At 34.9% G+C, this 25,684-nt stretch overlaps 1 protein-coding gene across 1 annotated transcript; it reads left to right on the top strand.

The window, feature by feature from the left end:
* Positions 1 to 654: 654 nt before the first annotated feature.
* On the top strand, positions 655 to 25,496 carry LOC117122687 (BMP and activin membrane-bound inhibitor homolog). Its single transcript, XM_033268371.1, has 3 exons — positions 655 to 1,398; positions 16,195 to 16,482; positions 22,874 to 25,496. The coding sequence occupies exons 1-3, from the start codon at positions 1,329 to 1,331 to the stop codon at positions 23,272 to 23,274; spliced, it is 759 nt and encodes a 252-aa protein (XP_033124262.1). The 5' UTR covers positions 655 to 1,328; the 3' UTR covers positions 23,275 to 25,496.
* The last annotated feature ends 188 nt before the right edge of the window (positions 25,497 to 25,684 follow it).

The raw sequence follows: 25,684 nt of genomic DNA, 5'->3' as shown, positions 1-25,684 counted from the left end.
ACCTTTTGTCTATACGTTCACGAATATATTGTATGCAAATAAGGAAGTTAGCTCCGTGCTCTCTATAAATAGCATTATTACACTCAAGTAATTAATGTTAATGGTACGACATTGTACTTTGTTTTTCTGAAAAGGTACCACCGTGTCCGCGGGTCATGGTTAGTTAATCATGCATCTTAACACTGCAATGATACCCGTTAATTATTATTTCTCAACGCCTTTGATTTGCATTCCTTGACCTATCCATTATTTCAATAAAATTTCTCCAAACGTCTCATATAATTGTAGCGTAATAACAAAAAGAAAACTATCGATACAGTTACAGCTATATCAAATCGAACACTGTACGCCTATTCGGCCGTTCATTAATTATTAGAATTTAGAAGTGTTTTGTGAGAGCATAGAATCGTGGAAGTATGTTTAACTCCTCTGGATTTGCATCATATCAGATCATAAAGGATAATCAAATGATATTTTATAATGACAGTGTGCAAGAGACTATTTATCGCTAAATAGACGGTGACCGGAGTCGAGTCAATCCAATGAATCTTGAATAAAGCCAATAGGCTTTTTTGCGAGTGTGTTTACGATGGCATCTAAATCTACTATTAATATCGCTAATAATCTTTGAACAAACAATACAAATGTGGGAAACAAATTGGGTGCACAGAAGCTTGGTAAATCGGTGTAAAACACACAGCGTACAAGTGCGGACCGGTGAAAGATGATACTCTGACGAAAAGCCTATGAATAGCGGTCAACCCAGACATCAGTGACTTTGAATTTATATTGAGGATTTCAGTCCATCAATATTTGTGAGGATTTGTTACAAGCCCTTGTCCTTTACCATTGTATAATTCGCCACAAACAGTAGTCACAATACAACAAGCAATAGAACAGTTCACCATTGATTGTTTCGTGCTTTACACTTCGCTAATTTGCAACGTAAACTTGGGCGCCGAGTCGGCGCCCGCTGCTATTTATCTACTAATTAGCCTACGCTGTTAAGACCCGCCTTTATCTCCGCCTACCCGATACTGCAGACAGGCGAGTGAAGCCAGCCATGCAGTAAGTGTACTTAAAGTGATCGCAGTTAGGACCACCGATGCCTACTGTGTGTGGTACTGAGCGCAATTTTATCAACATCAGTTGCCTGACTGGAAAAGGATATTAAACAGGCATTCTGTCTCTATTTGAATAGTTCTTGCAGGAAGCCTAGCTCAGTGTGTATCTATCTTGGAACTAAACAACTACATTTATCTAGGCTGACGTATACGCTTTACTACTGTAGTTTATTCACAGAGAACGTTTAAGGATTGCCTGTCAAAATGATTTTGCATATACCCTGGGAAGTAACGATCGTGTCGTTATTTTCTCTCATCATTTCCAAAGTTGAAGGTAAGCATTGACAATAATCTCACCATTTATTTATGTGCTAGATTATTAATAAAAGATGCATTATTAATTTAATTTTCATTTTGGTCTGCCTATACCATAGAGAAATAAAATTATTTCTATTTTCTTTCTCTATATGCCTAACCTAACCTCCCGAGCATTTCCAGTCCAGTACAATCTCTCTAAACATCCGCTAAACAAATCAAACTTTGACTGTATTTGGTCATTTCTATATATTTATTTTGTTAAACCAGCCTTTGAAGGACTTTATTATTTAATCACAAGTGTTGTACTTAAAGAACACATTCTATCTAAAAAGTATTTTTATACTGTATTACAATATAATGTGATGCATTCGTATTAGTTAATACACCGAAATGAGTCGCTTTCTTCTTGTATGATGTCATGACTTTTCTTTAGTCTCTTCTTTTTTTTTATCTTTGCTTATCTTCGGTAAAATAAGAATAGTAATTCGATATAAAATAGCGTAAACTTTAATCACTGCCTTAGGCTTAGTAAAAGAGACCACGACGGAAATGCTTGTACAGTATTAACTTTGGTATAGGCTCCAAAGACGTACCATCCATGGACCTATTGATGGACGTACCAATCTTGACATCGCACTTGGGGTGGTAAAATTCATTCCTGGGCCCTGTCCGTGTATCGTATATTACAGAATTGACAAAGCTTGTGCACTTAATTGCTAAACATACCCCCACTACGCATAGTTCGTTGGTTATCTACCGTACTTTTTTAAGTTAATAAAATTATAAGTACTACTTAAAAATTGACATTATTGTTATTAATTATTATTAGTAGTAATTAACAATAGGAGTATACTATTAATCATCATCAATTATTATTATTATTATTATTATTATTATTATTAATTGTTATTGTTAGATAGTATACCGTAACTACTATCATTACAATATTACAAGATTTTAAGACAACAATTTTTGAATAGTATCTGAATTAATAGGTTTTAATCATCTATGTCGTTCGCCATATGACCCCAACGAGTGATACTCTCCTATATAGTTCTACCGTGATCGTCTAAAATCTGTTATAATCGAAAAGCTCAATATTGATTTACAACCACTTCTGTTCTCCTATGCATGTGTAATGTTGACTCCGTTTCAAGGGCCAGTATACACAAGGGAAGTGCAACTCCATGTCTTTTCCGAAGGACGAATACGAATGTCATCGTAGTATACACACTGCAACAGTGCAATGTTTTAAAAACTTAAGTTGGAACGAGAAAATCACAGATATAATCTACTGTATACCATACACACCATAAACCCTCGAAAATAGAAGCTCTGGACTTCCTTTTTTAACGAACTCTGGATGGGGTTCTTTTCGAGGTGTGATTCTTTTCGAGGCTACTTCTGCAAAGTAAACAGAAGAGGGGGCTTATTTTCAAAATGAATGCTGTACATTTTGGGGATTATTATAAAACAATAAATAGGGCCACTGTAACATCAGTCTGTACCATGAGAGTGTATTAACCGGTATTCAATCACCTAAACGACTGTATAAACCAAGCGTGTTTTTATTTATTTTTATTTTTTGAAATTCATGTACAGTGTATGTATAATGTACTGTCTCGAAAAAGCCCATGTTTATTATCTTAAGATGAGCTTCTTTCCGAGGCTACTTTTGAAAACGAAAGAGGGGGGCTTCAATTCAAGATGGGCTTCTTCTCGAGATTAAGCCCATTGTGCTTCTATCGGGGTTTTACGGTACTCTATCTAGCACAATTATTGTACAGTGTTTATAAATAATTGACACGGTTCCATGCTAATTCGTATATCACCACCGATTTACTTAAAATTCATGGGTGGTCATAAAATGTTACGGTATATCACAAACTTGCTGCTTGTGTTTTATTCTATAGTATTTCGTTTGCTTAGCAGTCCTTCATTTGAAAAAAAATATATATATATATATATTTTAGTCATCTATTTTATAGGCCTGCACAACTTTCTGTTGTTTGCCGGTACAAATTGTTCTTTTAATACATCTGAACTATTTATTTATGTTTTGTTATTTTAATTAAGCCTATCATCAGTAATTTTATTATTTCTCATATTTGTTTTTTTTTTTAAATATTTATATTAGGCCTATTATTTTACTATTATCTTGGCACTGTAAATTTATTGTTATACCATTAATTATTAGCAAAATATGACAATTATGATAGTTTTAAAATGCCGTTTTAGTCGGCTTTTTTATCTGAGGATATATTTGTTTATAATTGAAAGTTAAAATAAATAGTTTGAAGCAGTGCGTGAATACGAGTGATAATTAGCGGATATCTTTGCACTAATGGACTCATCTTAAAAGGATAAAACTAAGTTGTCCTTGTCTTGTCATGATTCATAGATGACATTCACTTAAAAAAAAACATGATTTTCTTAAAATGTAGCTTATCAAAACTGATTAATATTCTTGGCAGCCGAGATTTGCATATACTTGGGAATCATCCGAGATTCTGTCGACGTCCCTTACCCATGGGACGCACAACACTCTTTGAGATAACAGAAATAAGTAGGCCCAGAAACCAATTATTGCAAGACGCTACATAGGGGATTGTATTTCCTCGGTTAACGTCACAGTGAGGTGGCCACATTTTGAGGATGTGTGCACATGCCCAATCGACTCGGTGTCATCTCAACCATCAACCTATTTCGGCTGTTTCCCCACTTCAGCCTGAAGACAGTGTTCTGCCGAACGTTAATTAATCGACAAAAATAGTCCTTGCTATTTTAAGACTTGTCTAGTTTTCTCATTTCGATAACTATAAACGAATAATTGTGTTTAATTAATGTCTCTCGATTTTCAGAATACTATGGTTAACCATGGTTTAACTGATCGGAATGAAACCAACAAAAAACAAGAATGTTGAATCCAGAATTCTCTTAACACAAATTCACTGGGCCATAACGGCCTTGTCTACACAGCCCGCGGCAATAACTCATGTTCTGATGGATGGCAGCAATATTGTCCTGTAGGGCCTATATATTCAAGATTTCATGTTGTCTGTTGTAGAAAATAGGCCTAAGCATGTCAGAAATAACAAGATCTATCCAAGCATCATGGAGGTACACAAATCAGATAAATTAATATTGTTATAGAAAGATGGTTGTAGGGCTACCTCTTGGTCTACAGTAACTAGATTAGTATCTGTTGTATACAATTATGGCGTTGTTTTTATAGCTACATCATAAAAAGAACGATTCGTGGTTTGAAGTTAAATCGACCGAGGTCCCTTAAGCCATGCTTTACGGTACCTGTAAAAACCTTTAGTTTTAGATAATCCGCTATACATAGCTAATTACTGTTTAGACATTTAGTCGACCAAAACTCTTAAATGACTGGGAAAACATTCTAGGATTTAGTTGGACATCAATATCTCTTTTACGGCGTCCGCGCATTGTTGGTTCAGTATAATCCTTTTCATGGCCATCTCACTAGAATAGAGTAGTCAAGTGAGCCGTCTGCTTCTATTCTTATACAGAGACAAACTACTTGAGCAGGCCCCACACTGTAGACGCTACAATCTCACTATCTTGTTCATTTCGTGCATTAGTCAGTTTATCATTAATAGGCCTACAATAGTTATTTTTATTACTTATCAAGCGTTCTCAGCTTCAATCGTGGATTTAGTAACAATACTGATGGACACCCGGGTGGAGTGTTTTCACGTCTTCTCCTGTCTGTAGATGTCGACGTTTTGATACTAATGTATTGTTTATCTTATCTAGGCCTATTACTGTTTGTTTTATTTATGTAATAATACGATTAGTCGGATTGAGTTGATGCATGTACATTAGCCTAAAGATTTAAATGAAACTAATCACCTCCTTACATCACGTCGATTTGTGTACGCTAATTCCGTCCTCTTAATACCGTCTGCCATAAGATGGCTATATAAATAAATCTAAAGTAGAATAAACATTAAATAGATCATTAATGTATTGAATTTTCATTTTTCAGCTCATCACGGAGCGTATTTACTATTTCAGCTTCCTTTTACCAAATAACAAATAGAGAATATTATTTTGATTGAAGAGGCACTGCAATCATGCGGGTAAAAATGTCTGGCGAGGAAATTAGTTTCTCTCCCTCCCCAAAGTCATGTATTTAGTCATAATATCGCCGAGGCCCGCTGGAAATCCCCTTCCCAAATTCTTTGGCTTTATTAATATTAAATGATATATCTGGCGTAATAACACCTTTAAAATATTATGTCCTTATTTTTCCATGACTTCCGTATATTGCAACTTGAAAATGTCTCTACTCGGAGGACGTCGAATGTCCATTTAGCCTATTTATTTATTAATGTGAACTTCAATTGCGATTTGTTGCAAAATTATAACATTACACCATAATAGGCCTACGTCATATCGGACTATTGCTCATTATGATATTAAATCTGGTACCACTTAATATAAGTCGTTACAATATGAAAATATAACATCTTGGGATAAGTGTGGTTAAGTCTAATAATTTACGATGGAGGGCGACTTAATTTAGAAGGTGTGCCCGTAGTACCACATTTAGCGTACCTTTATTCTTGTTATAAGATTTTAGCTGGTAGGTATAACTTGTTTTCCAGGGGTGTTCTACATCTTGTTCATTAAGAAGAATTACCAGGTACCGTATAGCCTATATTCTCGTTTAAAAGTAAAACCAGGGAGATTTAAAAAACGTTCGTGAGCTGACGTATCGGGCGCGCAAACGATGTCAGCTACTTTATGCATCACAAGCAATGAAGGCAAGAGAGTACAGGATTTTCTCATTTCATTCAAGCAGACCAGGATGAATTGAGAATCGGAATTAATCATGACGTGTCTCTCGAGAGTCGCTTGAAGAAATGATCATACCGTATCTACCAAGTTTATAGCAGAACTTGGCTGTTGCAGTCATTACGCCGAGCTAAACTAACTTCCGATTCCAATTCAGTTGATGTCATTGACCTACCGATCGTATACACAGTGCCTTGGTAATTCTAGTGCTGTACATTTAACAAGAAAAAAAAAACAATAACTATTGTATATATTAAAGCTTAATATAACTTGACTGACGTCGGATTGTCTGTCTGTGTTTTTTTTAATTTTTGATAGTAAGAATTAAGTAATACGCCCTTCATTGCTGCTTGATACTTTTGTATGCTCGTGTACTCTCATATCGTGTTCGCATACCGGTACAGTACTAATTGTATATTAAGCGCTATCATTCTTCTGCTCTATGAAAATGTTAACATCCTTGACTCTTTACTCGTGATTGACCCTACATCGTAGACCTGCATTTGCATTGTAATACACACTTTAAACGTCATTAGTACGCGCGACTGTGGCTTATTCACGTGCGCCACTTTAAATCGCGTTCTGTTGGTAGGATGACTCATTAGGCTATGAGTTTTGATTAGAGCCGCTTCAAACAATATGCAAAACGGAAATTTACTCTTTAGTGTCATCATATGGCCATTAGGGATGATTATTGCTGTCTACTAAATAAACAAACCATTTAAAAGTATGCAATATAAGGGTTAACCTTGTTGAAATACGCTAGTACGGTAACCATAGTCACGTAGTAAAATTGTATTGTATATATATCATCAAAGAAAGGTTATATTGATTTATATATATATAAATATATATATATAGGTCTATATATAATATGAATAGGCCTATATACATATAATATAATATAAAAATTAGCTGGATAGGCAAACAAATATAGGGGTATATAAATTATTAAAAAAAAACAGGAGATACGCGGAAGATATTATTTGAAAACAACAGGTAACGAGTACTTTCGGTAATAGACCTTTATCAAGTTTACCTTCAGAATAACATATATTATGCATTATTTATCTGCAGGCCTGTTATGTTTGTGTTTATATTTATATGAATGCATACATTTTTATCTGCGGTATGCACATACTGTACAAGTCTGCTATCTCAACATTGCAGTTAATTTGGGTTGTAACAGAGAATGAGTCACGGGCTATTAAACATTGGATACACGAGTCAATAATGTACAAACCGAACCACTTTCAATTGCTCTTCATGCGATTTAGTAAACAGGTTCATTACCATGGCCTACAAATTTACGACGGATGTAAATTAGAGTTAAAGCAGTTTAAAAACACCCGGAAAAATCTTTCAACTTATTCGCACACGGCTTCCAGATCTCCGGCGCCGCTTTCCCTATATCCTAGTTGCGATCTTTCCATTTCATACATATATGCTTATCTAGTAGACGAAAGCGGATGAGCAGATAGAGTTTTTCAAAAATGATGCAGATTTGTGGCACCTCGCGCTCTACTCTCTTAACCACAGATGATCTCTGCTCTATAACGATTTGATATGTGTGAGTGTACTAAATCGAGAGAATTACAATTTTACAAATACGCCTAAAGCACTTTTCTGTATCGTTGAACGTAGTAACACTGTACATATCTTTTAACCAGAGCTGTGGGCATACCCCGCGTTATTGCATGTGTTGTACTTTTACATCAGTTGCTTAGTTTCTTATTAAAGAAACTGCTTATTTGAAGGTAATATTTAACTTGAATTTATGGAATAAAATTCAAAAATTGGCTATGGTAAATCTTTAAAAATCACTTCGAAAATGTAATTAAAATATTGAGTTGCTTTAAAGATCATATCATAGGTTATATCCACAGAGACACATCGCATTGAGACAAATCAATTCTCGCTGATTTGCTGATTGTTTACTTTTTACTACAAAATGTACTGTAAGTGCGATATTTGACCAATTCATACGTCAGACTGTAGTGTTATTATTGGCGATAAATATGTTTTCTCTTTCCTGTTTTCAATAAAAAACTAAACTTTTGGCAACTTAAACAGACCGTGGGAGGAAGCAAGCATATCAACTACTGGCCCATTTACATGGAATAAAGTGACCAAGGTAGACCTAGTTCAGACCAAGCAATCCAGGACATCCTACAGTAGGTTAAATGCAACCCACCAAGAAATATATTTGACTTAATGCAGACCTAGGCCGGTCAGACCCAGAATTGTGTAAAGATTTCACGAAGACGCACAAGTTTGTGTCATTAATATTTTCGTTCGGCACTGTCGGTACCGTAGATTTAACATTTCTTGTCACTCCTCAGTCATTAACATTATTGATATTAAACGGATATTATAATTCAATGCACCTGTAATTTGGGCACACCTGTGAATCAATCACAGCATATACCGGTAACCCCTTCACTGGTTTTCAGTTCGTTTTGAGCAGGGCACTTATTCTCTGCTGATATCTGAGGCCATGCTGAGGCCAATACTCTGCCAGCTTGACAGAGGGAATTCCCACCCTGCCTCGTATAATGTATGATTTACATTCTTGAATGGCGGCGTGTTCTCATTCTTGGCTTGAACCCCGAACTGTAAGTCAGTCGTCTGCCGACATAGCTGCAGTAAACGTGATGAATTCTATTTATTTACAATATTTATTTATTCCTGTGTACTCCTTTAATGGCATGTTAAATAAATTCTAGGCCTCATTATAATAATAGTATTTAATTATTATTATAATTATTATTATTATTATTATAATTATTATTATTATTATTATTAATATTATTATTATTAAATATTATAAGTATTAGTTTTATTATTATTATTAATTAGTATTGTTATAATTATTATTGATACAGTTATTATATTATCAATGTTATTATTCTTACTATTTTTATGTGTAATGCTACTGCTGTTATTTTTGGGTATTCATGTTAATTTACGTAAACTAACTGTCCTAACTGTATATAGGTTTCGATCACTCAGACAAACATTTACGGCATTACATAAAATTCTATTTTATTCCACGAAGTCTCCTTCTGTATATCTTTCGACGGTCCCACGCCGTGTTTGTGTTGCCAGCGAATAAATCAATAGCAATAAGCCCGACCGAGACGTGATATATTGAGAACAGATGCACTGCGCGGGCTGGAGGAGAAGGAAGATGCCCATGAATTTTCCTTCTCTACCTGTCATAAAATCGAGCTTAAACCGGCGAGCCGAGGCGTGTTTTAAATAGGAGAGATTTTGCCCTACTTACTTTCACGTACACCTACTCAATTTTAAACACTGTAATAATATTATCATTACAAGCCTAATGATAGTATTGAACTACCACTACTCTGCCCCTTAGCAGAGGTCCTCCATGAATCGTTTGAACAGATACCTTCACGATTCGAACATTAGACACGTTATATGGTTCACCCGTACCATATCGAGCAATTGTTGAGTTATAGTAAAATTGCTTTTAAGTGTAGACCATATACTACTTAGATTTACATTCTCCTCCTCATCCTCCTCCTCCTTCTCCTCCTCCAACCCCCCACGGCTGAAATGAGGTCCCGTGTTTGGAAATTGCAGACGAACTAGATTGGCCTATTCTGCTTCTAGTCATTTTCAGAATTAAAATATTTTATTTCGAAGTTTTAAATATTTAAATAATTGTACTTGTCGGTTTAAGTTGTACTTCTATAAAGGCCTACACATGGTTTACTATTTGATGGCTTCCAAATCTTATTTTTATTTCAACAATATTAACAATATTAAGAGGGTGAGCTGGAGATTCGGACGGCGTTTCCGATGCGCTGACCGCCATCATCGATCCCTATTCTTTTACACTGATTTGATTTTCTGATCGGTTCGGTTGGCCCCAGTATGGTATTTACACTATGCCTGTACAATTTGATACAATAGGTCCGTATATATTGTGGGACAAGCTTTTTTTTTTTTTTTCATTTTTATTTTATGAATTAATGAGACTTCCTTTTCTGAAGGGAGTCATTAACATCGACACCATTGGCTTCGAGGAAACACATGTAGGCCTAATCTTATCACCATTAAAAATCATGTCTGATCCGAACAGATACAGATTAACGTTATTCGTCATGTAGTGAGTAACATGAACTCATTTCCGGGGTCTAGAGCTGATAAAGTCAACATCATAGTGTACATATGGTAGTTAAACATGCAACAAATAATCCTGTAATAAACGGCAAATCTTGCCCGATTGCCCAACAAAACACTAAAATTGAGTTAAACTGATGCGGATAATATTCTTCATCTTTACTATGAGCACTGATCACACAGCGCACGATTTCTTCATTTCAAGATTCAAGAACCTTTTATTGGTCCCTATTGATTCAATTGGAGTGTTTATCTGAGCTTGGAGGCCTATCAGTAATACGTCCTAGGTTCACAAAGATATTATATAGAGTAGGCCTAGTTGTTTCTCATAGTCATACGCATGGAGAAGATTGCCACCTCGGTATAAATGTAAAAATGAATGAATATAGGGGCAGGTTGACTTCGAAGTCATTGCCCCTGAAAAAATGACTCCAAACATTTAGATAGGCCTGCACCAATCGGTACTGTACTGTATAATAGAGGGTCATTACATAGTCAAACCTTCCGCACAGATATGATTTTTTGGTTTTTTTAGTTTTTAAAAATAAAAATATCATTTGACATTTTACCTCAGCCTCAATTTGTTCTTATTTTGTTCTTAATTTTTAAGCAATTTCAGCCACAGTGTTCTTATAAAATGTGTTCTTATTTTTAAATAAAAGAGTAGTCGGACATCAAGAAAGAGAAATTTATAGAAATCAGTTATTACACGGTATCTATAAATACGATTCTCAGCCTTTGACAAAAAGACGTGATGTCGATGCCGATGATGATATTGATGATAATATTGATAATAATGGTAATAATGACGGTGGCAATATGCCTAATAATTATGCAACAATAACCGTTTCTTCCTTTATAATAAATCAACCTAGTTTATAATGTTTATTAGGACAGAATATCCCCATTCCCTAAGTTATAAAATCGCTGGAATATTAATTCTAATTCTCATGCTATGATACTGGTAATCCATGCTACTGTTTGCGCTGAGGTGTTGTTGCACAAAGCTTTCAAACACTTTGCAAATTTATGACGATTTATGTTACTCGTCGACGGGGCATGGACCTGCTGAACACCATCCAGTTTAATCTATCGGTAATGATATACATTCGAGTGTAGCGGTAACAGATATAGTAATCATGTCATCAATCAACGAAACTGTAGGCAGGAAAATCTATTCGTCGAGTGAAGATCATGTTCACGGTGTGTCTACTCTTGGTGATCTCGGAGCAATAATTATACGAAACTGCCGTGAACATGCATTATATTTAAATCGTCCATTTTGCAATACAATGACTCGCGTATTATAGTAGTGACTGCAATTGTAAATTATCCGAAATGCTAGCCATGGTGACACTCTAAAACAGATAATGCGTTTCCTAGTAACGCGATGGAATATAATATTTTGTGTCGTGTCAATCATTCGGGAATATCTTCAGGATTGTTAAAGCATATAATACCAAAGAATATAGATAATACTCATCAATATTTTAGGTTCATAAACATATACAAATAATGTATAGGCCTACTCTAATCATGGATCCCAGCTCGGGGAGATCCACTGTTCAAGCTCATATTTGATATTTATTACCAGCCCATCTTTTATCCAAACACGCGGAGTTGTATTGATTTTATGCGTAATTGATTTTAATCATAAACGAGCTTGATTGTCTCAGAGTTCGGATGAGTTTTAACCACGTGTATAGGTGTCTGAACCATATCTGATTTGTTTTTCCGCCATGTCTGTACTGACCATTCTACCATTCTACAGTCGCCGGATGTAGTGAACGCCATAATGCCCAGAGGCGAGGAAAAACTATCTGGAAACATAAAAAGTATCAACCATCTTGGGTTCTTTACCGGATGGTGTTGCATGTTCTTGTGGCTTTACGATAACAGCATTCCATCTCTGCTCAATTTCAATTGATATCGCTAAATACTTAAGTTGGCATTTTATTTACGTTACTTTCATGGAGGTAAGGACCTCTATGGTTAAAAATACTGTACAGTACCCTAATCATGTTGCAGTTACCAGGCACTGGAGAGTATCAGTGGTTAACATGCCGCCCTACCCGACTAATAATCAAGTCGTTATTTTTAAGGTCTTCGTAGAAACAATTACGGTCTTATCAGGCCTGTGTATCATGGAATGGTAGATCTATTAAACCTGTACTGTAATTAAAGAGAATACTTGTGGATGTTACGGTATAATATTCATTCTGTATTGTAGACCGACTAATGCTCTTTCTTTCACTTTCATTTACATACGCCGTACTGGCCAATTGCAACGATTCATATGACTTGCCTCTTTCTAAAAAACTCATTGTCTTAGGGCAACTCTGCGTTTAAGAATTATGGTTGGGTATCTAAATAAATTTTGATAGTCGGACACCAAATTAATAATGATAGAAATGATAAATTGTTGGTGGTGTTAATGATGTCATGATGATAGTAATGATGATGACGATGATGATGATTGCGGTAATGATGATTAGATGATGATTATCATGATCATGACGGTAACGATCGTGATGAGAATATGAGGGCGATGCATATGATAATAATAATAATAATAATAATATGATGATGAGGATAATATTCAATTCTTTTGTTTGTGTTTTCGTTTTTTGTTCGTGTTGCTTTTGTTAACCTGTCTTTTGTTATAAGCAGTAATGATGATAATATCACCAGACGACTGACTATATTATAGCCTTGGCCAGTCTAGTCATTGGTTTAACGATTGTGTTTGTGTCTCATTATATATTTCATAAAGTAAACTGGAACCGAGACACAAGTCGTGACCACCTTAGGGTATCGTATGTCCGCTGGTTACGTTATTCCATTTGAGAGGAAAATCATTTGTAAAGAAAACGCATACAAAATCGACTGACCTCGCTTAACTGCCGCCCGAAAATCGCCATATAATTTTTGGCTTATCACTTAAGACAAAAGGCAACTTTTAGTCCCTTTTGTTTGCCAATTTCAACAGTGGAAATCAGAAGACAGTGGACGCCTCGTCCTCAGTTCTGATCGATTTGCTCAACGATTGTAATTCTCAATGCAGCCGTTGTCTGGCGAACGAACAGTAATGGAAACTAATTGCTTTTTAATGGTTGATGATAACTAAATTTAAATATCTGAGTTCGCTGACCTAATAAAGTTTTTTTTTTTTGCAGTGTTATTATAAAGAGGGAAATATCATATTCAACTCCCGTGGTATTAAGGAGAAATGGCAATAGACTTGCAAATCTATTTCGGAATAATGCAACTTTAAATTTTAAGAAAAATAAATAAATGAAAAAATAAATAAAGGTTATTAAAATGCTTTATATTGAAGGAACTAAAACATTAACCGAAATTACCTGCATTATGTTGAATTGTAAGAACGATAAATATATCTATCAATCGTATACAACAGGTTTTAAATCTTTCATCTATAGAAAGTGATACCTAAACTGCTATCAAACACTTCAGCTTTATCCTAATAATATTTCAATATCTGAAGTATGTACTAACAAATAATACTACAAATAGTTGTGTTGATGGTGATGATAGCAGTTGCAGCATCAGTAGTAGTAATACACTTTTTTTTTATAAGAACACTGAGGCTGAAATTGCTTAAAAATTAAGAACAAAATAAGAACAAATTGAGGCTGAGGTAGAATGTCAAACTAGAAAAACCAAAAAAATATATCTGTACCTTATGTGCAGTAGGTGTGACTATGCAATACCCTCTATTATACAGTACAGTAGGTGTACCTACCTCCCAATGGGGCCAATTTTAGCCGCGGCCTTTTTTGTGGGGCCATTTTTTGTTGGGCCTTACATTCAGAGGCCATTTTTTGCAGGGCCGATTTCACCTCCCAGTACAGTGTATACTGCTGTACAATAATAATTTTTTATATTTGAAAAGTGTGTAAAATAAGAACAAAATAAAAACATTTTGAACCTGAAATTGGCCAAAAAATAAGAACACCGAGCCTGGGCAAAATTTTACTGGTTCTTATTTAAAAAAAAGTGTAGTAGTAGTAGCAGCAGTAACTAGTGCTGTCAGTAGTAGTAGCAGCAGCAGAGTAGTACGGAGTTTATAGTAGTTAATGTATAATATTAATAGCATTTGTGGTAGTACAACATAACGCCAGTCGTAAAAACTAGTGGTCCTATCAAAGTGGTGGGAAATGAACCTGACTTGGGTAGTATAATAGATCTAGACAGAATTCAAGTACGTAGAAATGAAATAAATGTGTTATACTTGAGTTCATCCTTTTTGAATTGTAATTCTACGATGTCGCCAGTCCGCCGTGGAACCAGTCACTGGCTGCAAATGCGCATGTATTTGTTACATAGACATCGATCGATTAAGCACTGAACGTTTTCATCGCTATTATCATTCACACGAGTTTTGTTCTAGATTTGGGTTTTCAGCATCTGGCTCCTACCACCACCATATTCTACAAAGAATCCCTTTCTTTAGTTACAGACTAGTGGCTTAGTGACCAATTTTCGATGTTTTGTGCTAAGAAAAACAATTGCTCGCTTGGTAGGTAAGAGGACATATGATCCGCCTGTACACAAAAGCTTTGAGAATCTGCAGTCAAACGGTTGAATACCGTCGGAAAACTGTCTTTGTTTTCAGTCAGTAATAAAATAGCAAATTTATAGACGTCAAAGAAGTTCCTATAATGCAAATTGACTTAACTTTTGTTAGTGTTTCTCTGGTCGTCTATTATCGCAGATATTATGTTACTTATATTGGCAGACTTATAAAGTTTTTGAACTGAGCTGTTTCCCACGTAATTTGTACTGGGAAAAGATACTGTTATTGTTACATTAATGGGTGGCGTGGTACTAATAATTATAAATAAGTACCGTAGATTTAGTAAAATAGTTCGCATACAGTATTAGCGAAAACTTATTTTGAAAGTATACGTTTATACGAAGGTAAATGAAGTACAGTATAAAGAAAACAACATAACATTAAACAACTTTATTTTAATGCAAATTGACCAGACTGTTCTTCCCTGTGGCTGTCCGTAAGATACAGTTCATATGAATACGTTAAAATTACGATGCTTTCGTAATAAGGCGTATTTGTATACATTTTTTCAATCAGAAACGAAGTCGACACAATCGTTATTTCCATATTCCACACTCTACTAATAATAATAGGCTGAAAACACAAGCAATACTACTAATAGTCCATAAAATAACTTGTGTAATTAGTCCGCAAAACATGTACTTTTTCACTGCACTCTTGAGAGAAGTATATAAAAATAAGTCGACAATAATGTGAGTAAAGTCACAAGAGGCTTATAGAGAGAGTGAAATCAATGTGTTTTCGAATACTAATTGAACTCGAATTAAACAATTCCAATATTTCGGACACACACACACCTCTACTAGGAGCGTGTGTGATGATATATGTTATATTAGGCCTATGTTCTCGTTTATCTAGACGTTCTTCACTCATCATATTTAAAGTTTAATGAGATGTTATCACCTATCTGCACTGATATGAATTTTCTCAGACTTCGCATGCGTGTCTATATAGCGCGTACATTTAGAATATTACGTAATTAGTACAATATTTTCGAGCATCACATCCAATCAAGGATATATGGGTCAAAATATTTACATTTTTTAGACAGACGGGTAGATCACAGCGGCTTCAGTATGGATTGGGAAAAGTTGGTATGGAAATACCGTAACAATTGACAATTCCTATTATGACGGCCAAAATAGGCCTATAATAATTATGAAGTAAAGTATGTACAATATAGGCCTAATATTTTAGACGAGAAATATCAATAATTATATTCTCTATATTTTCTTTTAGGAGAAATACATTGCTATTGCAACGCACCAAGTTGCGTATTATACAGTTATATGTGCAAGTCTGACGACGGTTGTTACACAGAATTTATCGAAGACCCGTTCCAAGGCAGCCGTCCATATAGACACGGTTGTGTGCAGGATTTACCAGAAAATTTGTGCCAAACGAAGGAACATATTAATAACACGCGTGAAATATTGGCTGTGCAATGTTGCACGGATGACATGTGCAATTACGATAAACGGGTCGACAGGCCGGTTACAATTCCGGAAGGAAACAGCAATGAAGTAGGTAAGTGGTCGATACATGCAGGTATTAAAATTCCTGAATCACGGGCATGCCTGTGTGTCTGGTTCAATTCCATTGGCTCTGTTTGTGTTTCTGAGCTAGATTGAATCACTGATATTGAATAAATGAAATACATGTTGCTAAAATAAGGCGCTGTGCATAAACACCTTAGGACGAAGGAAAGTTATTGACTAAATAAAGAATGAATGAATGAAAGTTAAAAAAAAAGATGAAATAATTATATGTATGGTTAGTCGTTATATTCTATAGCCCTATACAATAATTGGCTTATAACCAATGTAAGGCAATATTCCCAGTTAATAAAGTTAGTTTAGAAAGGTTAGAGAGTTTTTCTGTGTGAACGACAACATGTAATACATTGGTTTTTAATGGTAGAGAATTTCACTGAACGAAAACTATGGTTTGCTAGTGTTTGAAAGTATATCCATTTATCATATTATTATTAATACAGTATATGTAATATTGGAAAGATAATTCTTGTTGTATTGTATATTGACCATGACCAATCACCACTCGTCTTGATTTACTATACTCCTGCATTGTAACATGCTTGAAATTGGCCTACAGTTAGAGTTAAATAAGTTAAATATACAGTACAAAATAGATGATAAAGGAACTGACTGAATCATCAGTAGTCGCCTGTCCAATTAACCACTCTCACGACGTTCCCTGGTTCGTTTCAATGCCTTGGCCAAGGTAGCTGTCAAACTAAAATCGAATCACATTCTATATAAATAATATACTATCTATAGCCATCGTAGGCCTTCCGTACGTGCATTTGAACAACGAATCTTTAAGTAACTAAACTCAACTGATTACAAATAGAATTGTTGTTGATGTTTTGTACACGTATTAGGTATTTTAAAGTTACGACAACGTAAGATTTTTGGCTAAAATGAACAAGTTATGTTAGAAAATTAATCCATTGTACCCATTTGTTTTATAATAACATGGGCCATTATTTTATTGAAAATATTTTGATACATTCCTAGAATGTAATTATTTTGTGTCGCACATTTATCGTGCATGCGCAAACTAGTTTGGTCTGTATCATAGCTTTTAAGTGAATTTCGGCAAACTGGGTTTCGGCAATGTTGTCATGATTTTGGATCGGTGAACTGGTATTCCGCAAACTGAGTTCGGCAAAGTGGACTTCGGCAAACTAGTCGGAAAGGGATAAAGTTAGGTCTGCACTGCGTTGATTCTTTAATTTAGTATAGTTTAGGCCTAATTGTTTGCTAGTTGTATTTCAATTGAATTCAATTGCATCATTTGTATTTCATCAATAGACGGAAGAATAGAGAAAGAAAATATATATATATATATTTTATATTTTCTCTGTTCTTAACCTAAAATTAAGTACTTACATCCAAGAAGGTTGTTTTGGACTCTCGGACGCCCTACCACTACTACAATGTGAAACGTCTACTATCCGATGATGTGTGCTGTTCCAGCGGTATAGCCCTATTAGTTCAAAGTGATTTACATTTCGCGTAATTGGGGACATACCGGACCGAGCTGACCCTGACAAGCCGGAAAAAAATAATTCTCAAGAGTATTTGGCGAGCACACCGCAGTGTGTGATGTTTAGTTAATGGGAAACATGTATTTTGACGGTATGGAACGATAAATGACATAATCAGACAGAGTGGGGTTCCATGCACTTCTCGTGAGCAGGTTAACCCGCCACGCAGCTGGAACTGTAATTATAACTTAGCTGCTCACATAATACATTCATTAATCGTGCTTTAATGTTGATAACTAATAATATTTTTGCTGACTGTTTTGTTTTTGTTTTGTTTTTTTTTGTTTTTTGTGACAGAGAAAGAGGTACTTGTCAACAAAATTAGCCTAGTGGCTTTGAAATGAGTTTAAATCCAATGTTTGTTCGATAGATGCTTCCTGTAGTCATTTTATATTTGGCTGACAGATCGTGTATAGCGCTGCAAGGTCGATATATACTTTTAAAAATTAAAATTATCAAATCAAAATTCAAATCACTTAAGCTTTATAATATTTGGACAGTAAAAGGCAGTAGTTCACAAACTACTAAAAGCCTAAACTTAATCAATTTCGCCTTTTTAACTTGAGCGTGGAAATTAAACATAGGCTAATCATTTTTAAGGTAGGCCTACCTATTTTATTTATAGATATTATTGAAAAAAAAAATCCCATAATAATAAGAGATATGGCCTTGAAGTTTGATGTAACAATAAACTGGGTAATTTTAGCGATTTTCACTACATTCATAATTTTTTTTTTGCATTTAAATCATGGTTAACATCATTGTAGTTCATAGTTTGTTGTTGCTAAGCGGAGATGCCCATTGTAATTGGTGGTTAAGAAACCTTGCCTTCCGATCCCAGGATCACTTTTCAAAACCTGTGACTAACAGCATCTCCACTCCTTAAGCCCGTTATACTTACACTTTAGTTATAAAACTTCACACTATTTTATATTTAAAAGGGCTCTGAATATCAGCCGACCTCTTATACACATCTAGATGTGTATAAGAGACAGAAAGAATGAATGAATGAAAGTTAAAAAAAAAGATGAAATAATTATATGTATGGTTAGTCGTTATATTCTATAGCCCTATACAATAATTGGCTTATAACCAATGTAAGGCAACATTCCCAGATCGTAACTGAACTATAATAATAACAATAATTATAATAATAATAATAATAATAATAATGATAATGATAATACTGTAATAATAATAATAATAATGATAACGATAATGATAATGATCATAATAATAATACTGTAATAATAATAATAATAATAGATGTGTATAAGAGACAGTATATATATAGGCTTAAGTTTTAAAATATGATGGCAGCAAAGTCTAATAAGTATATATATACTACTATCGTCTAAATACCGTACCACGATCCACATGCCTGTCCGATAGACACGCAGGTATAATGCAAAGTATAATTATATCATACCCCACAGTTGATAGATGTAACATTACACTTGTATTAGTAAAGGAAACCCTGTGTTGCATATAATGACTTAGATTTTTATCATAGTTTTGTATCTTCATGGTTTTTTTTTTATTTGGTATGTTTAGCACGTGGTGCGTATTGATATAATATTTAAAGCTGCCACTGTCACAAAATAAGCCTCTGGCGCGTGTGTATCGTTCATTTTGATTAGATTGGATTGGCCAGCGCGTATAAGGCTACGCGTAGTTAAGTATGATAGTCAATCGTAGCAACAAAAACTCAGCCAAACTTGAGCAAACTAATGTAAGATTGTAGTAGTTTAACTAACTTTAATTATTAGTAAGCATGCGTTGTAGTTTAAAAAAACGCAATTATTATATATTATTGAAGGCTATGTGAATATTTCAGAAAAGTGAATAAAAATATGGTATATCCATCGTCAGTGTTATTATTGAACAAACTACAAAAGCTCAAAGAGCCAAGTCATCACCGACACGACGCCCTGCTGTCTGCATTTGCTCAGTGGCCCTTCCATGCTAAGCCTCACTACAATAGAAACAACGTTTAACAGCGAGCGATTCTAACCCGTTACTCGTTCATACATAAAACCGCTATGAAATTTGTTATCACAGAAACTATAATAATTAATACACACTACGGAACTGGAGAGAGATTTCAACACTTAGGGTGACGTAATCACCGATGATCTACTATCCGTCAATATTGATTTCACTCGGCGTATCATTACTGTACTTCATTCAATTTCTGCACCATACATTTTCAGGGCCGAAAATCTGTATTATAGACCAACTCAAAAATTAAGTCTCGTCTGCTTATTGTGTTTTGTAACAATGTAGGTCTGTTATTGTATCTACACATGACCATTCGTTGCCAAAAAGAGTCTAGATATAGACGTTCATTTTCTTGCTAATTAACCCAACAATTATCTAATGAAAATGAAAATTCGCAAGCGTTTAAATAAGAAGAACCTAGGCCAACAATTTTGCATAAGTATCATGTACGTTGGTCAGCATTAGTGGCAAAAGCCTCATACAAGAACTACTTATAATTTTTATGTAATAACCTACTGTTTTAGTATGAGGTTATTTGACCTTGCAAGTACCGTCAACGCCGCATTTCTCCTGGGAGACGGCCCTCGCGCGGAGTGTACTTTTCGTTAAAGATGACTGCTTCTATTTCTCGGGCTGCGCAAGTCATTCAGTGCTGATGGCAACAAAAAGCGTGCACTTTCGCCTAATACGAAAATCAGCCTCCTTCTTGGCGCCGTTTGAGCCGTCTGATGATATGTTTTCAACATAAACACTTCATTATGAAACAATCCATCGCGACCTACTGACTGATATTATTGACTGCGATTAATGAGTTACTTCAATCAACATGATGATCCATGACGCCTGTGATTGTCTTTAAATTAAAACGACATTTTGTAATTAAAACAAAGTTTACCCAACCCTCCGCGGAAGTCTAAGATATAACCCATCTACAAAATCTAATTTCAACTCATAAAAATAATATTAAGTTAAATATTTAACAGCGGATTTAAAAGTAATGAATGCATGAAGGCAAAGAGTCTCAATACGGAATTGTTTGTTAGAATAAATTATCTGTAATAGTGTCTGCGAGATGGAAACGACTGTGTGTTTCTATCCAGTAATGCGCTAAAAAATATCCCGGTAGAAATTCGATTAGTTGGTGTTTGCATTGGTCTGGCAGTTAGAATAAATGACGCCTAGCATACGGACCATTGGGTTTTCGCAATAAACAGATACTAGTGATATTGATACTGTGACTGTACGTTACGCACTGCTGGTCTTTCGTCTTTTCTGCTGTTGTCGATGGAGCAATTACAGCTGATTTGCGCTTTTTTGGCTGCGAATTAGAGACAGTTTTATGTTCATTGTTGGTGGAGTCGGCTAACTGTATATTAATTACTCGAAGTTATATCAATGCGAATGAAGTACATGCTGTATTAATTTAATCATAAAATTGTAGTAAAGCTTAAAAGTTCTGGTAGGTACTAGCCTTCATTTAAATAGGAGAAGACAGGAATCATTCAACCAAAGCTGTTTTGTGGGTGGAAATAAATTTTATATAATGTTGTACAGTGTTGTACAGTATTATCATATGAAAATCTGTTTACTTGCGCTTCATAGAGTAATCAATAGGGGGCGGCATGACCAAAATCAGTGTTAGAGATAGACAGAGAGAGGGTGAGAAATGTGTTGTTTTTCACACAGCACGTCTCAGGGCAATCGTCTGATAGTCGGTTTAGATTGAAGAAAGTATCGTATTAATCATAAAGTCTTTATTTACACTGTCTTCATATATTTATATATATATATATATATATTGATAGAATTGGCGGCTGTCAGAAAGTATACGAATGACTGCGTTTGATTGGATTGCAAAGTTTATTCGTAGTATTGTAAACTGCCCAAGGCTGATATACGCCATTAAATTTTACGAAAGACCTTCGAGCAATTACATTGGACGAATTTGTAAAAATATATATTTTTCATCAATATGGATGGCGCAAAATTCTTGCAGGCTCAAGGCTATAAGAAGTACAAATGAAAGTACTGTAATAGCGGTATTCGGGAAAAGCATTGAAAACTTTAAATATCTGGCAAGGAACTATTAAAATTCTCCCGTAATTCAGGATGGAGCCCTAAAACAGGTGAGGGGCTGGAGTGACAGGCTGAAGAGGAATTAAAGAGCATGTAAAAATTGTAAGATGTCTGCGCATGTGCAGGTTTCCTCGTCATAAAATAATAATAGTAGGGAGTTTCTGATTGCACGACGACGGTAGGACGTAGAACGTAATGACGTCACTAAAATTATCTGCGCTTGCGAGAACGTTAAGTTCTCGTCGCGTGGATTCAGGACGCAATTTAGCCAAAATCTACGTATGCAGAGAACGTAGGACGCCTGGTAGGACGGGTCACGCATGAATGATTCCGTTCTAGCGTCGCATCGTCGCGCAAATCGAGAGTTCCCTATTATCGAATATGACTATTGTACACGAAGTGACAATTTGTTGTAACTGTATCAGCATGTGTCTCCAAGCTTTAGATTTTTGTTTTTCAGGAATCATATCAATAAATCTCACAGGGATCAATATTGGAACTGTGGTGTTACCTATCGTAGATGGCGTGCTTTCGGAATTTTAATTACTGTAGAATAATCTCTGTTTAAATAATAACGAAAATGACATTAACAGAATCTTTGATTAGGTGTGTAGTATTTATTGATCAGAAATTACAAATAATTACAGACTGTTTCACATAGAGATATACAAATTTATGATGAGTCATTTTTCTTGAAAAAAAACTTTGATTTACATCTTATTTCATTTTACTAATGTGCTTTTTTTCCCTCCTTTTTTGTATTTCTTTTAGATAATAGAAACACACAACCTTACCATTCCGTTAATCGAGCCGTCTGGTTCCGGGCAGCAGTGATAGCCGTTCCTATCGGAGGAGCCTGTATTTTATTTATTCTAATTATTTTGGCCGCTAGGATGCTGAAAAATGAAGAAAAACACTTCGAGCGGTTCAACAGTGGACAAAAATTACCGCCTTACAGGCCATCTATCCGTCAGGAGGTCTGGGATGCCAACAATGTAAAAAACATTACTATTACTGATAATAATCTCGAACTATTACATTGTAAATTAAACAATACATATATCTGGAAAGTTCAACATGAATCAAAGCAGCAGAACAGTAACCAAATCTCGAAAAACTTTTCAATAAACGATAACTATAAAATGAATATCGATAACCACGATGTCGTATGATAAACAGGCGTATGACCCAGCCGTGCCATCAACCCTATTATTATCTGTGTACAGGAACTTTTCAGGATGGAACGTCGCAACGACTGGGTATATATAATAATAATGCGGATGTGCGTGAACTGACACGTGCAAATGACGATCGTTGATTTATTCCGGATGCTAATAATACAACTTCATCTGTTCTACACTAATGATTGAAATAATCCTTCAATCAACTACGATTGCGTAGAATTATATGGAACATTTTCGCCATTTTATATTACACCTACAAATAGATTCCCTTGAGGAATACTTTTTATTTTATTTACTGTTCTTCATAAAGTCGTCAATTACAAAATGAAACCATGTATTCTCTATAAGCTAAATCTTTTCTGACTCGTAGGGAATGGAGATAGTTTATTCGTGAAAATTCTGGCTAAACAACTCCATTCCCATGAGCCTCATAATAAAACTCTTGTTTGGAGCATCCACATTCAAAACAATATTATTTTTATAGCGCCGATTTGATTTCTATTCCTGAGGCGCTTTGATCTTGGCAGATTCTTCAACGTTGTGTCAAGATTCGTTAATAACATCGTTTCTTTCTGTAATTGTCGGGTTACATAAAACAAGGCTAGTATCTAGAGAAGGAATGCTTATTCAAGCAGTAGTTCTGTACTACTAGTGCCGAAGGTCAAGATATAAATATACAAATCATAGGCGTACATTATGTTACCGTCTGTATTTATGGAGTTTTATTAATTAACAGTTTATTTGTTGAAGATTGGATACATTGTATGGCCACTTACACTATTAACGATCAACTGTTAAGTAATAACGCTCTATAAGAATACAGGCGCTCCGAATGGTTATAGTAAGCCATGCCACTCCACGCAAATTATGTCTAGGATTTAATATTTAATATTTTAAAATGAAATGTGTAATAGTAAGCCTGTATTACGTTGTGCGCACTATACCAATCCCACTTATAATAATTATTTTCGTACCCTCTTTGATCAGAAGCCTCTGTTTAACTCGTTGGATGGCGTACATTACTGGTAATTCTTATTATATTTGACACTAGGCGTATATGTAATATTATAAACGTCCAAGAGAATAAAATCATGTTATTTGGGTCTATTTTATAATGTAATTAATAAAAAACGATGGGCAATTAACTGGATTTATACTGGCATGATAGACATGCATCTTGTATATATTATTGTATAATTATGTATCTATAGTTTATATTGAATAATCGTGTGCTCATGATGTCAATAAGGTATATTTATCAGAGTTGTATATAAAATATTTGTTTAAAGAAAATGATTACGTTTATTTAATTAGATAACCTGTATGAGCGAATATTATCTTGTTCTTTTTTTGTTCATGAGTTACTTGTTCAAAGGAATAACGAATGAATAATGTAAAATGTGTTAATGTAGGTCTTTTATATGCCTATACCGCTTTAGTTATAAAAGCTATACAGGTCTCCCTCCAATTAAAGACCACTTTTGGGACCGGGGTGTCCATATGGTCTCTATCAGCTTTGGTCTCTCCTTAGGAAATGAAGATAAGAGACATTTTTTTTTTCGTCTTTTCTGGGATCGTCCCACTTTTATTTCTCAGAGTTTTTTTCAGAGATATTAAGAGACATTAAATTTGTTAAAGTGGTCATTAATTAGAGGTGGTCTTTAATTGGGATCGGTCTTTAATTAGAGGGAGACCACTGTTACCGAGTCATTAAATCAAACGCTTATGAAACACACATCAGCGTTTTGGTATTTTAAGCTACAGTATAGGTCTGCTTAAAATACCTAAGCCAATACAAAACATAAATTATGGGTTTAATAGTTAAAATTAAAAGCTTTTCTCTAAACTCCGTTTGCTTTCCCATTCGGTAAAATCACATCCCCCATAGTATAATCCTTGAGGCTGAAGGGAATATGTTTTCGATTTAAAAGTATGTTAAAGCATTATGAGATTGAGCCTTACCTAATAAGGTTTACGCCATAATGGGTACCATTACAGAAAGTAGAGACTGGTCCCAAGTATTTCATACGGAATTTGCCAAAAGAATTCGACGATATATCGTTAACACTCGTCGTTTGTTTCTCATACCGTTCAATTTTTCTTACATTGTACAATAAGTGAAATAATTACTTCATTTTTTCGTAATAAAACATGATTCCTAAAATGCGGAAGAAATTTCGCCTGGAATTTAAAATCTTGAACGATGAAAATCGTGTTTTTTTGTGTGCCTATGTTCCATTGCTTGTTGTTTGTTTGTTGTGAGAACTAAATGAACATAAGTTCATTTAAATGCGTTAAGGATGCCATGATTCACAAAACATATAGAAATGAAACGCAAAGCCCTACTGGGGTAGTTGGGCACTTGTTTGAATCCCATTTAGTTTCACTCTCTTACAGG

The sequence above is a fragment of the Anneissia japonica genome, unplaced genomic scaffold (assembly GCF_011630105.1).
Source record: "Anneissia japonica isolate Jap-2015-1 unplaced genomic scaffold, ASM1163010v1 scaffold287894_len555002_cov174, whole genome shotgun sequence".
Taxonomy (NCBI): Eukaryota; Metazoa; Echinodermata; class Crinoidea; order Comatulida; family Comatulidae; genus Anneissia; species Anneissia japonica.
Note: the sequence above shows the minus strand (reverse complement) of the source record. Positions and strands in the feature narration are given on the sequence as shown.

Coding starts and splice junctions, on each gene's coding strand:
- LOC117122687 (XM_033268371.1), top strand. CDS start 1,329: ATGATTTTGCATATACCCTGGGAAGTAACGATCGTGTCGTTATTTTCT. Junction 1,399..16,194: donor CATCATTTCCAAAGTTGAAG/GTAAGCATTGAC, acceptor ATTTTCTTTTAG/GAGAAATACATTGCTATTGC. Junction 16,483..22,873: donor AGGAAACAGCAATGAAGTAG/GTAAGTGGTCGA, acceptor TATTTCTTTTAG/ATAATAGAAACACACAACCT.